This window comes from Suncus etruscus, chromosome 16 (genome assembly GCF_024139225.1).
Source record: "Suncus etruscus isolate mSunEtr1 chromosome 16, mSunEtr1.pri.cur, whole genome shotgun sequence".
Lineage (NCBI taxonomy): Eukaryota > Metazoa > Chordata > Mammalia > Eulipotyphla > Soricidae > Suncus > Suncus etruscus.
Window position 1 is genome coordinate 60872423 of NC_064863.1, and position 19098 is coordinate 60891520.

Genomic DNA, 19098 nt, shown 5'->3' on the forward strand with positions numbered 1-19098 from the left:
TTCTGTTGGGTCTGATGAGTCCTACCAGAATACAAATAGAACATGAAATGTCTTTTCTCCCCACCATACTCTCTGCTTCAAAATTTCGGTATTGCCGTGTCTTTTCCCTCACACCATAGCTCCTCCACCCTTGTTATATAACCCTACCCAGGCTCTAGGACTCTCTTCCCTCTCTTCCTTTCTTGATCTTTTCAAGTCAGTAGTAGAAATAGCTTCCCGATATTGCTGGTCCTTGTGTCTCCTGAGTTTTGCCATTCTACATAACCCACACCTTCTGTAAGTAGCTCATTTATGTTCCCAGAATCTCAATTAAGAATGCCTTCTGTTTCCTTCCATATATGACATGCTAGACAAAGGAAATGACTGGCTTAAAATGACCCTTTTAATGAAAAAGACTGGACATTCCTATACTCCACTACCAACCCTAATTGCAGTGTTCTTAACTAAAGATAAACTGTGAGACACAGGTGAATAATAAGTAACACCTGAGTTTGGACCACATACCAAGTATTTCCCTGTGTGTAACTTGTACTGTGTCAGTTCTATGAAGCAAATAACATAACCTGCTTAAAGAAGAGAAAGCGGGCATGGTGTCCCAAATAGATTGTAGGTGACATCACCAATTGTTGGCAGGGCTGGCTGCAACTTGAATTTCTGTTCTATGCCTCCGGAGCTTAAGCCTCTTACAGAATCACTAGACTCTATTTATGGATACAATTATGCCATCAATATTTCCTTTCAGAAATTGACAGATTATTTTAAGAAAGAGAAAATTGAGTTAAGTGAATTAGCCAAATGGCCATATTAGCACATAAATAGATTAAAATAAAATTGGTACCCAGGTCTCTTTCTCATGAACTTGATGCTTATAAAAGAAAATTGCCATTATTGTGGATCTAAATCCTCAGGAGAGATTACAGGGTTTCAAACGATTTCCAGCAATTCTTGTTGCTCTTACCATATTTTTTATATCATTGTACATCTTGAGGATTTTACTATCAAAAATGTTACACTTATATCATACTATCTTCTGGATTTGATATTTTTTCTATGTAACCTTTGAAACTGTGTCATCTAAAATAACCATAAGATAGAGGAGGATTTACAGCTGTTTTTTAAACTGAGTTGAAAACATTAAAACATTTTGATAATTTAAAGTTTCCAATTCTAAGTGCTGTTCTGGGCTTTGTGGAGAGCCCCACTACAGATTCCCCCACCATTGTTTACAGGACATTGGTAAGATTTTTTTTTTCCTGTTAGTTTATAGAGAGAGTCAAACAGCCTTTTATGTTTAATAAAACATTGTGTGAAATAAGAAAGTCTTTTGGAAAGATTAAACAAGCATGTACTATAAACAGGAATAAACATGCACAATCTTTGCAGAAAGATTTATTGGATGCAATGTGATCAGAGTCTTGATATATGGAAAATGGTTGCATTCCTGTTTGCTTGTGATGACTATAGGATCGAGATTCTTTCCTTAATTAAGCTCCTTTCTCTTTTCCCTTCTGTTTAATCAAAAATGGTAATGCACATATGTTTTTAAATGATTTATTTGCGAAACAGTTGTAAAGCAACAAGAAGCATTTGAGAAATTGTGTTTTAAATCCATCACTGAGTAACAGTAGTGCTTATGTGATAAATCATTATTTTATTCACTACATTTGTTATTTACTTATATTTTAACAGCAGTACTAATATTTGTCTGTCATAAATCACTAGCATAGATCACAATTTCCCAAAATGTATTTCATTAAATGCTGTTTCCACCAGATGTTCCCTGAAACAAATACTTTCTTGATCTCAATCAGAATGAGGAGTGGTAGATGTTACGTGTCTTCCGCTTTGCAATTCTCTTCACACTTTAACTTACTGATGGATCTGAGCAGTTCTTCAGTAAAGCAACTATTTACTAAGAAACATGGAATTTCAAACTGCAAGACCAATTTAGTGGTTAATATAAGGAAAGGGAAAAGGCGGTAAATAAAGCACAATAGGGTCAAATGGTTTTTGAGAAATAAAGTTGATTTTCTGTGAACTTAATATTCATATTAATATAATACTATAGTATATACACACATAATTTTCAATCATGTCATATTTCAATGCTACTTCATTAAAAGAAACTTTTATTTTTATTTACTTATATTATTATTATAGTATATTGTAGGTGACGTATACAACAGTTTAATGTTTATGGCTTTGATGCAGTTATTGCACCACATCACTACTGAATTGCCAAATACTCTTCACCAATATCCTAATATTATTTCTAGACCTAGCAATACAGTTGTTTCTTTATTTTTTCTTCTTGCTACTATAAACATCATTTTCATATTGAAGTGACATTGGTTTTAGTGTTTTGTTTGGGTTGTTTTTATAAAACTGCTCTGAGAATATTTAAATTTTTGTTTGTCTTCTTTTGTTTGTTTTCTGTTCCACACCCAGCAGTGCTCAGGAGTTACTTCTTGCTCTGTGCTCAGAAATTGTTTCTGGCAGGCGTGGGGAACCATATAGATTGCTGGGGATTAAATATGGGGCTGTACCAGGTCAGATGCATGTAAGGCAAACACCTCATCACTATGCTATTGCTCTGGCCCAATATTTAAATATTTTAGAGTGACTAAATTGACAGGTTATCAAGACCCTAAGAAAGTTTATACATGCATTTTCAAATTAACTGTTCCTAACCATTATCCTGTTAACAATCCTATAAATATCCATTAGCTTTTAAGAAGAAATCAAATGCTCAAACTTTCGCCTTATTAGAGAAGTAAAACTGAACAGTTATTATTTTTTGTTTGCTTTTTGTTTTTTGTTTTTTTGTTTTTGGGCCTCACCCATTGATGCTCAGAGGTTACTCCTGGCTATGCGCTCAGAAATCGCTCCTGGCTTGGGGGACTAAATGGGATGCCAGGGGATCGAACTAGGCTAGAGCTTGCAAGGCAGATGCCTTACAGCTTGCGCCACCACTCCAGCACCCTGAATAATTATTTTAAAATACCAAATAATTATTCAATGCTTTAATTTTCAGGAAAAATGTTTATTGTTTAAGAAGTAATAAAGTCTCTTAGCTCTAGCTCTAAAATTAACTCATGTGTAATAATGTAAAATCATCTAAAATTTCTAAACCTTAACTTTTTTTCATCTCAATTTATCTCATGTGACAGACCGAATTAAATGGTATGACATTAGAGTAAACTAGAAGGAATGTAAAAGGTATCTTTAGAAGGACTCCAGAAATTCTATAGATCATAACTTTGTACACTTAAGATAGTAAGTTGTTGATTTAGTCATATATTCACAATGATGTTATTGGTGAAAAGGAAAGTGACTCTAAAGCCCACTTTGTCATTACGTTAAAATAACAGAGTAAGTGTATAATAAATTTTAAAATAATCTAAGAATACAGAGATTTACATCAGTACAGTTCTTCTCTTATATCATTGTCATTAGAAAAATATGTAAATTTCATTAATTTTGGTCTTAATAAAATAAGTTATATTTTACTCTTTAGCATTGGTATTAAGATTCTACAAAAATAGCAGAAACTAGTATATATCTACATATAAATATATATATATTATAAAAATTCACTCATCATTATAGAGGCTGGCAAGTACAAAATCTGAACGTTAGCTTATCAGTCAAAGGCATTGGATGCTCAGTATAAGTTTAAATTTTTTCTGAATTGAAAACTGTCCAAAGATAGTCTGCTGAGGAATTTTCTCATGATCGAGGGAGGACAAACTTTGTACTTTAATTAGGTTTTCAACTGATTAGGTAAGGTTCATCACATTACTGCAGGCTATCTGCTTTATTTAAACTCTACCTGCTTAATGCCATCTCACACCTAAATAGTGTTACTGAAAAACCCATAATAATGTATAGCCGTATTTCTGGGCACCCTACAACTGAGTGAAGTTGACATAGAATTGTCAAAGTATCTAACAATCTTTTCGTTCTAAAATTTGGTCTATAATTTTAATATTTCATTCTACATTTTCTATTTGGTCACGGCGAGAGTGATAGCACAGTGGGTAGAGTATTTGCCTTGCACATGTTGGCCCAGGTTTGATCCCTGGCATTCCATATGGTCACCCCAGTCTGCCAGAAGTAATTTCTGAGTGCAGAGCCAGGAGTGACCCTTGAGCATTGTTGGATGTCGTCCAAAAAAAATTTTTTTTGTCTATTACTTGGTTTTCTATGATAACTCACATATCAACTAATTATCCTAGCAAATGCTAATAACTATTTCAGCCAAGTTCTAGATGGCATGCATTCGTTTTTCCAGCAGATTTTTATTGGACATTATGCACTGTGTTATATGAGAATTTAAATTTTGTTCTAAAAGCAGTGTGAAGCTGTGTAAAGTTTTAAACAGAGGTTTCTGATTTGCATTTAAAAAGATCCCATTTGGCTATAATATGGAAATGGGTTTTATCAGGGTATGAGCATAGATATGAATATGATACCAACAAGGATTTTATTCTAATAAGCAGGTAATTACTTCTTACTGGTTCAGAATAGGTAGATAGAAATGAAGATATGTCTTCAGAAAAGTGTTAATATATGTTGATAACAGTTACCAGAAACTCATTTTTAAAAGCATGTCTATAGAACTTCAAGCATTTATGCTCTGTGAAATTTTAATTTTCTCATTAAAAAAAGAAATATTGTGAAATACTCAATCCACCAGCACATCATTTTACAATAATATTTGATGGAGGGCCAGAGCAGTGGCACAGCGGTAGGGCATTTGCCTTGCATGCGGCTGACATAGGACGGGCCGAGGTCCGATTCCCCGTTGTCCCATATGGTCCCCCAAGCTAAGAGTGATTTATGAGCGTGTAGCCAGGAGTAACTCCTGAGCTTCACCTGTTATGGCCCAACTTCCCACCCCCAATTAAATGGTAAAATATCATTTCAACCATCCTTTATTATAAATCTAGAATTAATTTCCTTGTAAGAAATGGAAAAAACATTAAAAACAAAACAATTGCCTCATTAAATGGAAGTGACCTAAGACTGGGGCATAGCAGACATGAACAGAGAAAGGTGCTTTCCGCAGGCTTCATGCAGCCTCCACAGAAGGTTACCACAGTGAGGGTGAGCTTCAGGAAAGGTTGCAGCTTATGGCTGTAGCATGGCAAGACAGCCTTCCTTGGGACCAGAGCAATAGCACAGCAGTAGGGCGTTTGCCTTGCAAATGACTGACTGATCCAGGACAGACCTGGGTTCGTTCCCCCGCATCCCTTATGGTCCCCCCAAGCCAGGAGTGATTTCTTAGCGCATAGCCAGGAGTACCGCTGAGCGTCACCGGTGTGGCCCCAAAACAAAACAAAACATGGGGCTGGAGTTGTGGCGCAAGCTGTAAGGTGCCTGCCTTGCCCTCGCTAGCCTAGATCGGACCATGGTTCGGTCCCCCAGCATCCCATATGGTCCCCCAAGCCAGGAGTGATTTCTGAGCACATAGCCAGGAGTTACCCCTGGGATCACCAGATGTGGCCCCAAACAAAAACAAACAAACAAAACAAAACAAAAGCCTTTCTTGATCTAACTAGAGCTTACATTTGCCCCAGACAGGTACATTCATCTATGACACTGTGATCTTACAAATAATGTTTTGTTTTGTTTTTAATATTGCATGTTTTTGGCTATACTCAGCAGTGCTCAAAGCTTATTTCTAATATTGTGCTTAGGAATTACTCCTGGCAGTATTGGGAAATCACATGGGATACCAGTGATTGAACTCAGGTTGGCAGCCTGCAAGGCAAGCTACTTACTGTACTATAACACTGGCTTTTATTTGGTTATTTTATATTGTGATTATAATTAGCAACTATCTGTCTCAGTAGCCTGTAGTGATCTAGGAACGGAGAAGATATTTACTTTAATGCCTTTATTGACCAATAAAGTTCAAACAATTACTGATTACATACTAGGTGGTAGCGATGTAAGTCCTTTAGATTGTTTGTTCTGTAAATCTCATGATGGTAGGGGACACAATTTTTAATTAGAAAATCAATGATATATGTGTGTGTGATGGTATGAATAACTGATTTTCTTGACAAAATTTTTTTGAAATTATCTGTGTGGTAATATGATTATATTAGAAGACAAATCCATATACATATCTAAAAGCAAACTTGTATTTTTAGCAAATCATGCCACAGATACTTGGTAATTTTATATTTTCTGTGTTCTATAGAGAAAAAGTCTAAATGCCTTTTATTTTCTTATTTTCAGGGACAATGATTTTGACTATTTGGAGTTTCGCCTTTGGATTGGCCTGTGGTCAGCTTTCCTATGCCTCATTTTAGTGGCAACTGATGCCAGCTTCCTGGTTCAATATTTCACTCGCTTTACGGAGGAAGGTTTCTCTTCTCTGATTAGCTTTATCTTTATTTATGATGCTTTCAAGAAAATGATCAAGCTAGCAGATTACTACCCTATCAACTCCAACTTCAAAGTGGGCTACAATACTCACTTTTCTTGTGCCTGTCTGCCACCTGATCCAGGTGAGTACATCATACCTAATGTGTATGTTTGCAGTGAGAAAAAAATATAAGCTGCTTGTGTACAAACATTCCACATGGTATAAAGATCCTTAGGCAGTTTTCTTTTCTTTAATAAACTGTTTTTCAACCTGTATCTTAGATATGTGACTTAGGCAGTGAAATCAGTGGAATAAGAATACAATTAGTTGAATATTTTAGGTATGTTTGTTACTCTTTATCTCACCTGATAGGTGAGAAGAGCAGTTTAATAGATCTAAAGACTAGACATGCCTCGTCCATTGAATTCTAGTGTTGTTTTTTTTTGGTTTTGTTTTTGTTTTCATTTTTGTTTGTTTGTTTGTTTGTGTGGGTTTTTTTTGTTTTGGGGCCACACCCAATGATGCTCAGGGGTTATTGCTGGGTATGCATGCAGAAATCACTCCTGGCTTGGAGGACCATATGGGTGGCCGGAGGATCGAACCCCAGTTCGAGTGCAAGGCACACGCCCTTCTGCTTCATCACTGCTTCACGCCCCTGAATTCTGTTGTTTTTTTTTTAAAGATTGAAATATATTTTAATTTGTAAAGTTTTTAAAATAATATTTTTGTTTAAGGACCATATTACAAATGTGTTTGTCACTGGGTTTCAGTTATAAAAAGAATACCCCTCTTCACCAGTGCCACATTCCATTCACCAATGTCTTCCATTCCTGTCCTCCCCAACTTTCTGCCTGTATTTGAGATAGGCATTCAACTTCTCTCACTTATTATCATGTCATGATAGTTGTGGGTGTAGCTATTTCTCTAATTGCACTCACCACTCTGTTATTTTTCATGACCTCTTCATGCTGAGGGAGAGAAATTTTTTTCTGCTTAGGATGTTATAATATCACTTGTGGCCAAAGAGTACAAGCATACATCTGACAAACATGCAGATGTATAGAATCTGTGCAGTTATGTACTAGGCTAGGGCAAGAACACATAATTTCTCAGGCCTTATATGACCTATGGGCCAAATATTCTTTACCATGCACTAGAAGAATCTCTCTCTTCCTCTCCCCCTCTCTTCCCCCCCTCTCTCTTTCTCTCTCCTCTCTCTTCTCTCTTCTCTCTCCTCTCTCTCTCTTCACTTCCCTACGGGGCGCACCTGGTAATGTCAAGGCTTTAGCCTAGCTTTGGGCTCAGAAATCATTCCTGGCAGTGCTCAGTGCTAGTAATTTTGGTGATCCAACCCATTTGGGAGTTTCTTTTTGTTTGCTTTTGTGATGCTCTTGATTTACTCCTAGCTATGCACTCAGAAATCACTCCTAGCTTGGGGGACCAAGTGGGACGCCGGGCTTTGAACCGAGCTCCATTCTGAGTTAGCCATGTGCAAAGCAAACACCCTACCACCGTCCTATCGCTCTAGTCTCTAGTTCTTGTCTTATATACAGAGTACCCACTGTACTCTAACAAGAATACCCACGGTTGGGGCCAACCTGGTGGCGCTAGAGGTAAGGTGCCTACCTTGTCTGTGCTAACCTAGGATGGACCGCGATTCAATCCCCTGGCTCCCCATATGGTCCCCCGAGCCAGGCGCTATTTCTGAGCTCATAGCCAGGAGTAACCCCTGAGCGTCACTGGGTGTGGCCCCTCACCAAAAAAAGAAAAGAATACCCACGGTATTATGCCTCCAGACTGCATTTTGTTTTTTCCAGTTCATTTGTTATTCATATTCTCCATATTACTGAAATGATCGATAATTCTCTTTTTCTCCTTTACTTATTTCACTTTAGTACAATCAATTCAGCTCTATTCAAACACACAATTTCATTTTTAATGGCTGAGTAGTATTTCACCAACGAATACATACCACAATTTCTTTAACTAGCTGTTTTTGGACCTTTCTATGATATATTTTGTGATATGTATTTTGAAAAATACTACTATAAATACTGGAATTATCTGTTTAGTGTGTGTGTGTGTGTTTGTGAGTGTGTGTGTGTGTGTGTGTGTGTGTGTGTGTGTGTGTGTGTGTGTATGGTTCCAGGTACCTAACCTAAAAAAATCATATGTGTATAGTGTCCCTTATACCTGGTCTATATCCCTAACTTAGCAATATCTATTTTTAATTAATAATTCTATAGAAAAAAGTCAATGTTTACAGTAGAGCAAACATGGTTATATTATAGTATATAGTGCAAAATGTTATGAAGTTAAAACTAACCAAGTTTCTCTAAAGAATTTTTATGCTTGTGACTGTTATACTAAATTATTCTCAGTAATTTGGATATATACCTTCTTTGTTCTCTACCAATTTGGTGAATTCTTAGAAGATGTGTATTTATCTTTAGGAGAAAAAAGAACAGTATCTTCTTTAAATGAGTCAGTTAGTAACAGATGAAAAGATAAGGTTTTGTTAGACTTGGTACTCATAGATTCACTTAGCCTAATTTAAAGAAAATCAAAACACATTAAAATAAAATCTATGATTAAAGGCAAATCAGTGGAAATAAGAAGATTCAGACTCAAAGGAATAACATGAAATCATAAAAGCTTATTATTGCTGCATGTGCAGATAGATGGCTTCAATTAAAGAAGTGCCAGGTATGTGTGACACTTTATATTTGTTATCTGGTACCTCAGGGCCACACAGCAGCACTGAGTTAGGCACTGGTGACTCCCAGCATCACTTGGGATGATCTGGCTTCCAAGCAACACTGGGTGTCATCCCTGCAACAGTGAATACAAAATAAAGTTTCTCATTATTTATATATAGACTGTTTTGAAATTTTTAAATTTAAAAACTGCTTGGGAAATAATAAGTGGTAGCTATTATTACTTGAACAAGTTAATAGCCCTCTCTCTGCAGATAAATGCAAATGTTAACATTAGACAGTTAAGTAAAGCTCTTTTGGAGGAAGAGAGTAAAGCCCTCTGTAATGATAAATTATAGAATTTCAATGGAAGTAATTTCAAAATACTGCTTCACAAACATTTAACTGTAGAATTTGATTTTTATTTATTTCTATTACGTATGTATGTTTTTGTTTACAGAAAAATCTGTAAGCTGACTTGTTAGGCAAGGCTGAATAATCATATACCAAGATATTCCTAAAGCAAAAACAAAACCAAACGAAACAAAAACACTGTTCAGCTGTTCAAAGGTTTGGGGTTTTCATCAAGCCAGATGAGGGCTTTGTCAGTACACCTGTCACCAAATACTTCTATTGTAAGCCCTGCACACTTGAGACTAAAACAAGCTAGTATCTATTTTTTTTTAATTGGATGTTGGCAAACAAGATAATGTGAAACCAAAGAAGACAAACCAAAATGTGTTTTAATTGTGAAAAACATAATGAAGATTTTCAGGGAGGGACTTCAGAGCATAAAAACCGGCTATCCTTTGCAAAAGCTGGCTCCCTGTGTGTGACACCAGGCGGGGAAAATCCGCGAAAGTACACCGGCCCAGTGGGGCTCAGCTGTGAAAGACTGTGAGTGTGACCTGTCTATGTCTGTCTACTGTCCTCTTGCGTGAAACTCTTGCGAGTGGGGCAAAAAGAGCCTCCAGAAACCTCGCTCGCCCAGACGCCATTTTCAGGGAGGGACTTCAGAGCATAAAAACCGGCTATCCTTTGCAAAAGCTGGCTCCCTGTGTGTGACACCAGGCGGGGAAAATCCGCGAAAGTACACCGGCCCAGTGGGGCTCAGCTGTGAAAGACTGTGAGTGTGACCTGTCTATGTCTGTCTACTGTCCTCTTGCGTGAAACTCTTGCGAGTGGGGCAAAAAGAGCCTCCAGAAACCTCGCTCGCCCAGACGCCATTTTCAGGGAGGGACTTCAGAGCATAAAAACCGGCTATCCTTTGCAAAAGCTGGCTCCCTGTGTGTGACACCAGGCGGGGAAAATCCGCGAAAGTACACCGGCCCAGTGGGGCTCAGCTGTGAAAGACTGTGAGTGTGACCTGTCTATGTCTGTCTACTGTCCTCTTGCGTGAAACTCTTGCGAGTGGGGCAAAAAGAGCCTCCAGAAACCTCGCTCGCCCAGACGCCATTTTCAGGGAGGGACTTCAGAGCATAAAAACCGGCTATCCTTTGCAAAAGCTGGCTCCCTGTGTGTGACACCAGGCGGGGAAAATCCGCGAAAGTACACCGGCCCAGTGGGGCTCAGCTGTGAAAGACTGTGAGTGTGACCTGTCTATGTCTGTCTACTGTCCTCTTGCGTGAAACTCTTGCGAGTGGGGCAAAAAGAGGCTCAGAGGAGCACGGCCGCTCCGCGTCGCTACGCGGCCGTGCACTCTTTCTAAGGAAAGAACTCCATTGCAACAAGAAGGAAAAATCACACTAAGAACGGCGCTATATCACAGAAGCAAACATTTCTCTCTGGACTGTCTTCTCTGTTACATGCTCGGGCCTAAGATTTGACCCAGTGTGAGGCTTCATCCACGGAGGACTCCCCTCCCTTAGAGGCAAGTCAGCCCATCCAGAAAGGGAGGAGCCAGAGGAGTGTGCTGCCTACATCATATAGACAATGAATACCACTACAACACGTAGAAAAACCCACAATACAAATGTGACAATGGGGAAACAGCGCAGGCCAGCATCAGACATAGAGAATGAAGATGACAATTCTGAGGACCAGATAATGACTGAACAACTAATCAACCTCTCAGATAAGGACTTTAGACTAGCAATATGGAAGGTGCTCAACAGACTCCAAGAAACCATGGATCGAGTTGAACAGAACACTAATAAGAACCAAGAAAATATGAAGGCAGAAATGACAAAACTCCAAACTGAAATAACATGTCAACTAACAGGCCTGAAAAACTCAGTAAACGAAGTGAATGACAAAATGGATAAGCTCTGGGACAGGGTATCAGAAGCTGAGAATAGACTTGGTGCTGTGGAAGATGAGATACATAACAATTCCATACAGCAGGAGAGATTGGACAAAAAACTTAAAGCAAATGAGCAGACAATGGAAAAATTAGTCAAAGAATGGGAACAGACGAAAATAGAAGTCTATGATAAGATCAACAGAAACAACTTAAGAATCATTGGAGTCCCAGAGACCCAGGAAGAAAATTTCCAGGAAGAATCAATGGTCAAGAACATCATTAAAGAGAAACTTCCAGAGCTAAAGAATATATGTGATCAAATGCTGCATGCCCGAAGAGTACCAACCAAAAGAGACCCCAGAAAAACCACCCCAAGACACATCCTAGTCACAATGACAAATCCCACAGATAGAGACAGAATTCTGAAAACAGCAAGATCAAAAGGGGAAATCATGTTCAAGCAAGCTTCCCTGAGATTTACAGCAGACCTGTCACCAGAAACGCTCAATGCCAGAAAGCAGTGGTGGGATATTGTGACAAGACTGAATGAAATGAATGCTTCACCCAGAATACTATACCCAGCAAAACTCACTTTCCGGTTTGATGGAAGAATACATGGTTTCACAGACAAAAAACAGCTCAGAAACTTCACAGACACAAAACCAGTCTTAAGAGAAAAACTGAAAGACCTAATCTAAGACAAGACTACCCAAAAGACACACCAAATTTTGAAATAAAGATGGCGTTAAATCCCAGGACAATTCTTTCTCTCAACGTCAATGGACTAAATGCACCAGTTAAGAGACACAGAGTGGCTAAATGGATCAAAAAACTCAATCCAACCTTCTGCTGCCTACAAGAAACGCACCTGAATAGTCAGAACAAACATAGACTCAAAATAAAAGGCTGGAGAAAAGTTATCCAAGCAAACAACACCCATAAAAAAGCTGGAGTGGCCATACTAATATCAGATAATGCAAACTTTATACTCAGGAAGGTTGTAAGGGACAAAGACGGACATTTTATATTAATCAAGGGGTACGTAGAGCAGGAAGAATTCACTCTCCTAAACATATATGCACCGAATGAGGGGCCAGCAAAATATTTAATACAACTGCTGACAAATCTGAAAAATAATATCAACAACAACACAATAATTGTGGGGGACCTAAACACGGCTTTGTCAACACTGGACAGGTCAACCAGACTGAAACCCAACAAGAATATACTAGACCTGAGGAGAGAAATGGAAGAAAGAGGCCTAGTGGATATATATAGGACACTCCATCCCCAGAAACCTGGATACACATTCTTCTCCAATGTACATGGGACATTCTCCAGGATAGACTACATGCTGGCACATAAAACATACCTCCATAAGATCAAGAGGATAGAAATTTTGCAGACTACCTTCGCTGACCACAAGGCTCTGAAATTATTTGTGAACTCCAAAGGGACTCAGAAGAAACACTTTAACACCTGGAAGTTAAACAGCCTCATGCTCAATAACCAGTGGGTCCGAGATGAAATCAAGGAGGAAATAAAAAGGTTCCTGGAAACAAATGACAATAAAGACACAAACTCTCAGAACTTATGGGACACAGCAAAAGCAGTACTGAGAGGAAAATTTATAGCTTTGCAAGCACACATCAGGAAGGAAGAAGGAGCTTACCTGAGTAGCTTAATGACACAGCTAATAGAACTAGAAAATGCTCAACAAAAGGACCCAAGAACAGGAAGACAGAAGGAAATAACAAAGCTGAGAGCAGAAATCAACGAAGTGGAAACTCAAAAAACAATCCGAAAGATCAACGAAAGCAGAAGTTGGTTCTTTGAAAAAATAAACAAGATTGATAGACCACTGGCAAACCTAACAAAGAAAGAGAGAGAGAGAAACTTGATAACTCGTATCAGGAATGAAAAAGGAGAGATCACTACTGATATGACAGAGATTCAAAGGGTAATCAGAAACTACTTTGAAAAACTCTACGCCACTAAAAATGAGAACCTGGAAGAAATGGATAAATTCTTGGACTCTTATAATCTTCCACGGTTGAAGGAAGAGGATGTAGCATATCTAAACACCCCCATCACCATTGATGAAATTAAAACAGTAATCAAATGTCTGCCGAAAAACAAAAGCCCAGGTCCAGATGGATTCACTAATGAATTCTATCAAACTTTCCAAGAGGAACTACTGCCAATCTTGGCAAGACTCTTTCATGAAATTGAACAAACAGAAACACTTCCAAATAGCTTTTATGAAGCCAACATCACCTTGATACCTAAACCAGACAGAGACGCTACCAAAAAAGAAAATTACAGACCAATATCACTGATGAATGCAGATGCAAAGATCCTCAACAAAATCCTGGCAAATAGGATTCAATGCCTCATTAAGAAGATCATCCACTACGATCAAGTAGGTTTCATCCCAGGAATGCAAGGCTGGTTTAACATCCGTAAATCTATCAACATAATACACAACATCAATAACAAGAAAAATAAAAACCACATGATCATATCAATAGATGCAGAGAAAGCATTTGATAAGGTCCAACACCCATTCTTGATCAAAACTCTCAGCAAGATGGGAATGGAGGGAACCTTTCTCAATATAGTGAAGGCCATCTACCACAAGCCAGTGGCAAATATTATCCTCAATGGAGAAAAACTGAAAGCCTTCCCTCTAAATTCTGGCACAAGACAAGGCTGTCCTCTCTCACCACTTCTATTCAACATAGCACTGGAAGTACTTGCTATAGCGATTAGGCAAGAAAAGGATATCAAGGGAATCCAGATAGGAAAGGAAGAAGTCAAGCTCTCACTGTTTGCAGATGACATGATACTCTACTTAGAAAACCCTAAAGACTCTATCAAAAAGCTTCTAGAAACAATAGACTCATATAGCAAGGTGGCAGGCTACAAAATTAACACACAAAAATCAATGGCCTTTCTATACACCAACAGTAATAAAGAAGAAATGGACATTAAGAAAACAACCCCATTCACAATAGTACCACACAAACTCAAATATCTTGGAATCAACTTGACTAAATATGTGAAGGACCTATACAAAGAAAACTATAAAACTCTGCTCCAAGAAATAAGAGAGGACACACGGAAATGGAAACACATACCCTGCTCATGGATTGGCAGGATTAACATCATCAAAATGTCAATACTCCCCAAGGCATTATACAGATTTAATGCCATCCCTCTAAAGATACCCATGACATTCTTCAAAGAAGTGGATCAGACACTTTTGAAATTCATTTGGAACAATAAACACCCTCGAATAGCTAAAGCAATCATTGGGAAAAAGAATATGGGAGGAATTACTTTTCCCAACTTTAAACTGTACTACAAAGCAACAGTTATCAAAACAGCATGGTATTGGAATAAGGATAGGTCCTCAGATCAGTGGAATAGGCTTGAATACTCAGAAAATGTTCCCCAGAGATACAACCATCTAATTTTTGATAAAGGAGCAGGAAATCCTAAATGGAGCAGGGAAAGCCTCTTCAACAAGTGGTGTTGGCACAATTGGATAGCCACTTGCAAAAAATTAAACTTAGACCCCCAGCTAACATCATGTACAAAGGTAAAATCCAAATGGATTAAAGACCTCGATATCAGCCCCAAAACCATAAGATATATAGAACAGCACATAGGCAAAACACTACAGGACATTACAGGCATCTTCAAGGAGGAAACTGCACTCTCCAAGCAAGTGAAAGCAGAGATTAACAGATGGGAATATATTAAGCTGAGAAGCTTCTGCACCTCAAAGGAAATAGTGCCCAGGATACAAGAGCCACCCACTGAGTGGGAGAAACTATTCACCCAATACCCATCAGATAAGGGGCTAATCTCCAAAATATACAAGGCACTGACAGAACTTTACAAGAAAAAAACATCTAACCCCATCAAAAAATGGGGAGAAGAAATGAACAGACACTTTGACAAAGAAGAAATACGCATGGCCAAAAGACACATGAAAAAATGTTCCACATCACTAATCATCAGGGAGATGCAAATCAAAACAACGATGAGATACCACCTCACACCCCAGAGAATGGCACACATCACAAAGAATGAGAATAAACAGTGTTGGCGGGGATGTGGAGAGAAAGGAACTCTTATCCACTGCTGGTGGGAATGCTGTCTAGTTCAACCTTTATGGAAAGCGATATGGAGATTCCTCCAAAAACTGGAAATCGAGCTCCCATACGATCCAGCTATACCACTCCTAGGAATATACCCTAGGAACACAAAAATACAATACAAAAACCCCTTCCTTACACCTATATTCATTGCAGCTCTATTTACCATAGCAAGACTCTGGAAACAACCAAGATGCCCTTCAACAGATGAATGGCTAAAGAAACTGTGGTACATATACACAATGGAATATTATGCAGCTGTCAGGAGAGATGAAGTCATGAAATTTTCCTATACATGGATGTACATGGAATCTATTATGCTGAGTGAAATAAGTCAGAGAGAGAGAGAAAAACGCAGAATGGTCTCACTCATCTATGGGTTTTAAGAAAAATGAAAGACACCCTTGTAATAATAATTTTCAGACACAAAAGAGAAAAGAGCTGGAAGTTCCAGCTCACCTCAGGAAGCTCACCACAAAGAGTGATGAGTTTAGTTAGAGAAATAACTACATTTTGAACTGTCCTAATATTGAGAATGTATGAGGGAAATGTAGAGCCTGTTTAGGGTACAGGCGGGGGTTGGGTGGGGAGGAGGGTGATTTGGGACTTGGGTGATGGGAATGTTGCACTGGTGATGGGTGGTGTTCCTTTTATGACTGAAACCCAAACACAATCATGTATGTAATCAAGGTGTTTAAATAAAAAAAAAATTAAAAAAAAAAAAAAAAAAAAAAAAACATAATGAAGATTTTTTTTATGCTTTCCTTACAGGAAAGTCTTTGTTGTGTGTGTGTGTGTGTGTGTGTGTGTGTGTGTGTGTGTGTGTGTTTTCTTTTTTTCTTTTTTTTTGTTTTTTTGTTTTTGGGTCACACCCGGGAGCACTCAAGGGTCACTCCTGGCTCTACACTCAGAAATTGCTCCTGGCAGCCTCAGGATGCTGGGATTCGAACCACCGTCCTTCTGCATGCAAGACAAACACCTTACCTCCAGGCTATCTCTCCAGCCCCCTTGTGTGTGTATTTTTAAATAAGAAGTGATAGTGAGGATTGGATTGATTTTATACCTTCATGGTCAGTGCTAACTAGTATTGATAGCAATTTACTTGGTCCACTTTTATATAAGAAAGCCTAAATAGCTTTCCAAAAATCTAGCTGTGAGTTGTCTTACATTGCTACTACTTGTAGGGGATACCAATAAAATGGGATAGCAGGACTTTGAAATCAGAAAGGTTTTTCATATTCCCATTTGCTTAATGCCCAATATGTGCCAGTAGTCAAGTTCCTTATCCTAAGATAGATTAATTTTATTTTCCTAAAGTGAGATTAAAAATGGTACTTGCCTTATAAAATCAATTTGAAGGGTTATTACACAAAGTGCTTATGTCATATTCTATATTTTATAGATAAATGTCATAAACTTATTTAAAAATAAATAAATTATCATTATTATTATGTTATTATATTTTAGGATTAGTAATTTAAATTTAATTTTAGGATTAGTAATAGCTTTTGGGCAAAGTTAAACATGTTCCATACCCTTTTAAAAAGTTACTATTGTGGAGCATTTGGACCATCTGCAATAAAACTATCCACCTCAGTAGATATATTTACTAAGTATTTCTAAGTATTTTTATGAGTGGAACTTATGAGACATACGTAGGTGAATATAAAGATTACTTAGACCAATAGAGATAAACTGTTTCTGGTTTGGAAAACAGCAATGATTTTTGTGTTTGTGTTGTCTTTTTCTTGTTTTTGGACTACACCTGACAGTTCTCAGGATTTATTCCTGGCCCTGCACTCAGAGATCACTTCTAGCAGACTCTGGGTTCCCTAGGAGTACAAGCTATCAAATTTGGTCAGTCAAAGGAAAATAAAGGTCCTACCCACTGTACCATCTCTCTGGCCCCACAAGTGTATATTTATATGACAATTTGTGTTTTGAAAAACTACTTAAGACTAATGATTGTGTATTTATCGCAATGGATAAGAGTATTCATTGATCCACCATGTAGATCACTTAAGTAAACTGAAAAATAATATGAAAGCATAACACAGTTAACATTTACATCTAAAGTAAGTATTCTACAAATAACAAAAGGAAGGCCTTTTATCGCAACATGCTCTCATAGTAAAAAAAATTTAGTCAATGAGTCAATAATATTTAAACTGGCATATAACTTTGTTTTTTAAATACATTGGGACAGAGTGTAATAATGAACCAGCAATTGCACAGATGGAATTGTGGTCCTGCAAATAGGGAACTGATTTTACAGGAAAGGAAATAGCGGACACTTACTAAGAAAACTTTATTCACGGTCACAATAATATTATAGAATTTGGGGTGTGCGTGTATTTTGTGATGGCAATTTTCCCTCTTTTCTCACTTCCTTAGTTTCATCACTTTGTGTGTTTCTTTTTCTTAATGTATATTTTTCTCATTTACTTTTGCATTCATTTAATTCTAGCTAGCCCAGATTATATACCCAGGTTTTCATTTGCTGAAAACAATCACATTTGCTAAAAGAGAAATTAGCTCTGAAATTTTAGATATCTATTATTCAGGTATATGCAGGTTTTTGTGCTAAAATTTCTGTTTCTTAGAAATTTGATAGCTTGGACCTGGAGAGATAGCACAGCAGTAGGGCATTTGCCTTGAATGCAGCCAATCCAGGACGAACCTGGGTTCGATTCCCGGCATCCCATATGGTTCCCAAGCCTGTCAGGAGTGATCTCTTAGTGCAGAGCCAGGAGTAACCTCTGAGAGCTACTGAATGTGGCCATGAAAAAGAAAGAGAGAAATTTGATAGCTATTTAGTTAGCAACACTAGGTATTATATTTTAGATTGTGTCTTCATGCTTGCATAGAGTTGCACAAGATAATTCAGAAAAAAATTGATAAATACTCAGGGAAAGGCCAATTCACAACATCTTATTTCATCACCAACATCCCAACTTAGAAAATTGCAAATATGACCAAATGTAAACAATATGTGCAATTGTATTTGGAAAGTGAACTTGTACTTCAACTCTTACAAATAATGTGAGCTTCTGTAGACTAGTCATTCATAATTTGTGAACTCGTTTAGTAATAGTGTTTACTTTTAGAGGTTACTGTAATGATAAAATGAAAAATTGCTATAGTCTAATCTCATCTTAGTAAAAATTATTCTTTTCCTTATTTTAAAAAAGATGTCCCTTACAATTTAATTTTTTAGTTGTATTCTTTTAAAGGAGTTCAAAACATTTAATTTTCCAAAATAAACTGACTAATTAGCCTTCTATTGGAATACTAGCCCCCAAATTTAAAACTAATCTGAACATTGAAGCCAAGTTTTAAAATAACTGTTTAGTTTAATACCTCATCTTATTTAAATATTATTTCAATGACTCTCAAGACTCAAAAATGTTATACTCTATACATAGTCATATAGAAAAGCCTTTGAAATCCCACAAGAGAGATATTTACTTACTAGGAGGAACCAAAATGTACTCAAAAACACTGGTGCTAGAAATTTGTAAATAAGAAACCAGGACAAGCACTTTTTCAAGAATTTGGAAAATTATAATAAAGTAGAATACATGCATAACACAAATTGATTTTCAGGAAATCTTG

The 19098-nt window shown here is 37.5% G+C and overlaps 1 protein-coding gene across 2 annotated transcripts in view; it reads left to right on the top strand.

Annotated features, from left to right (window-relative positions):
- Positions 1-19098, top strand: part of SLC4A4 (solute carrier family 4 member 4) — a 468271-nt gene that overhangs the window by 360242 nt on the left and 88931 nt on the right. For both annotated transcript variants that reach the window (XM_049789908.1, XM_049789909.1), the window contains exon 14: positions 6250-6521. In XM_049789908.1, the coding sequence (XP_049645865.1) occupies positions 6250-6521 (272 nt within the window). The remainder of the gene's footprint in view (positions 1-6249; positions 6522-19098) is intronic.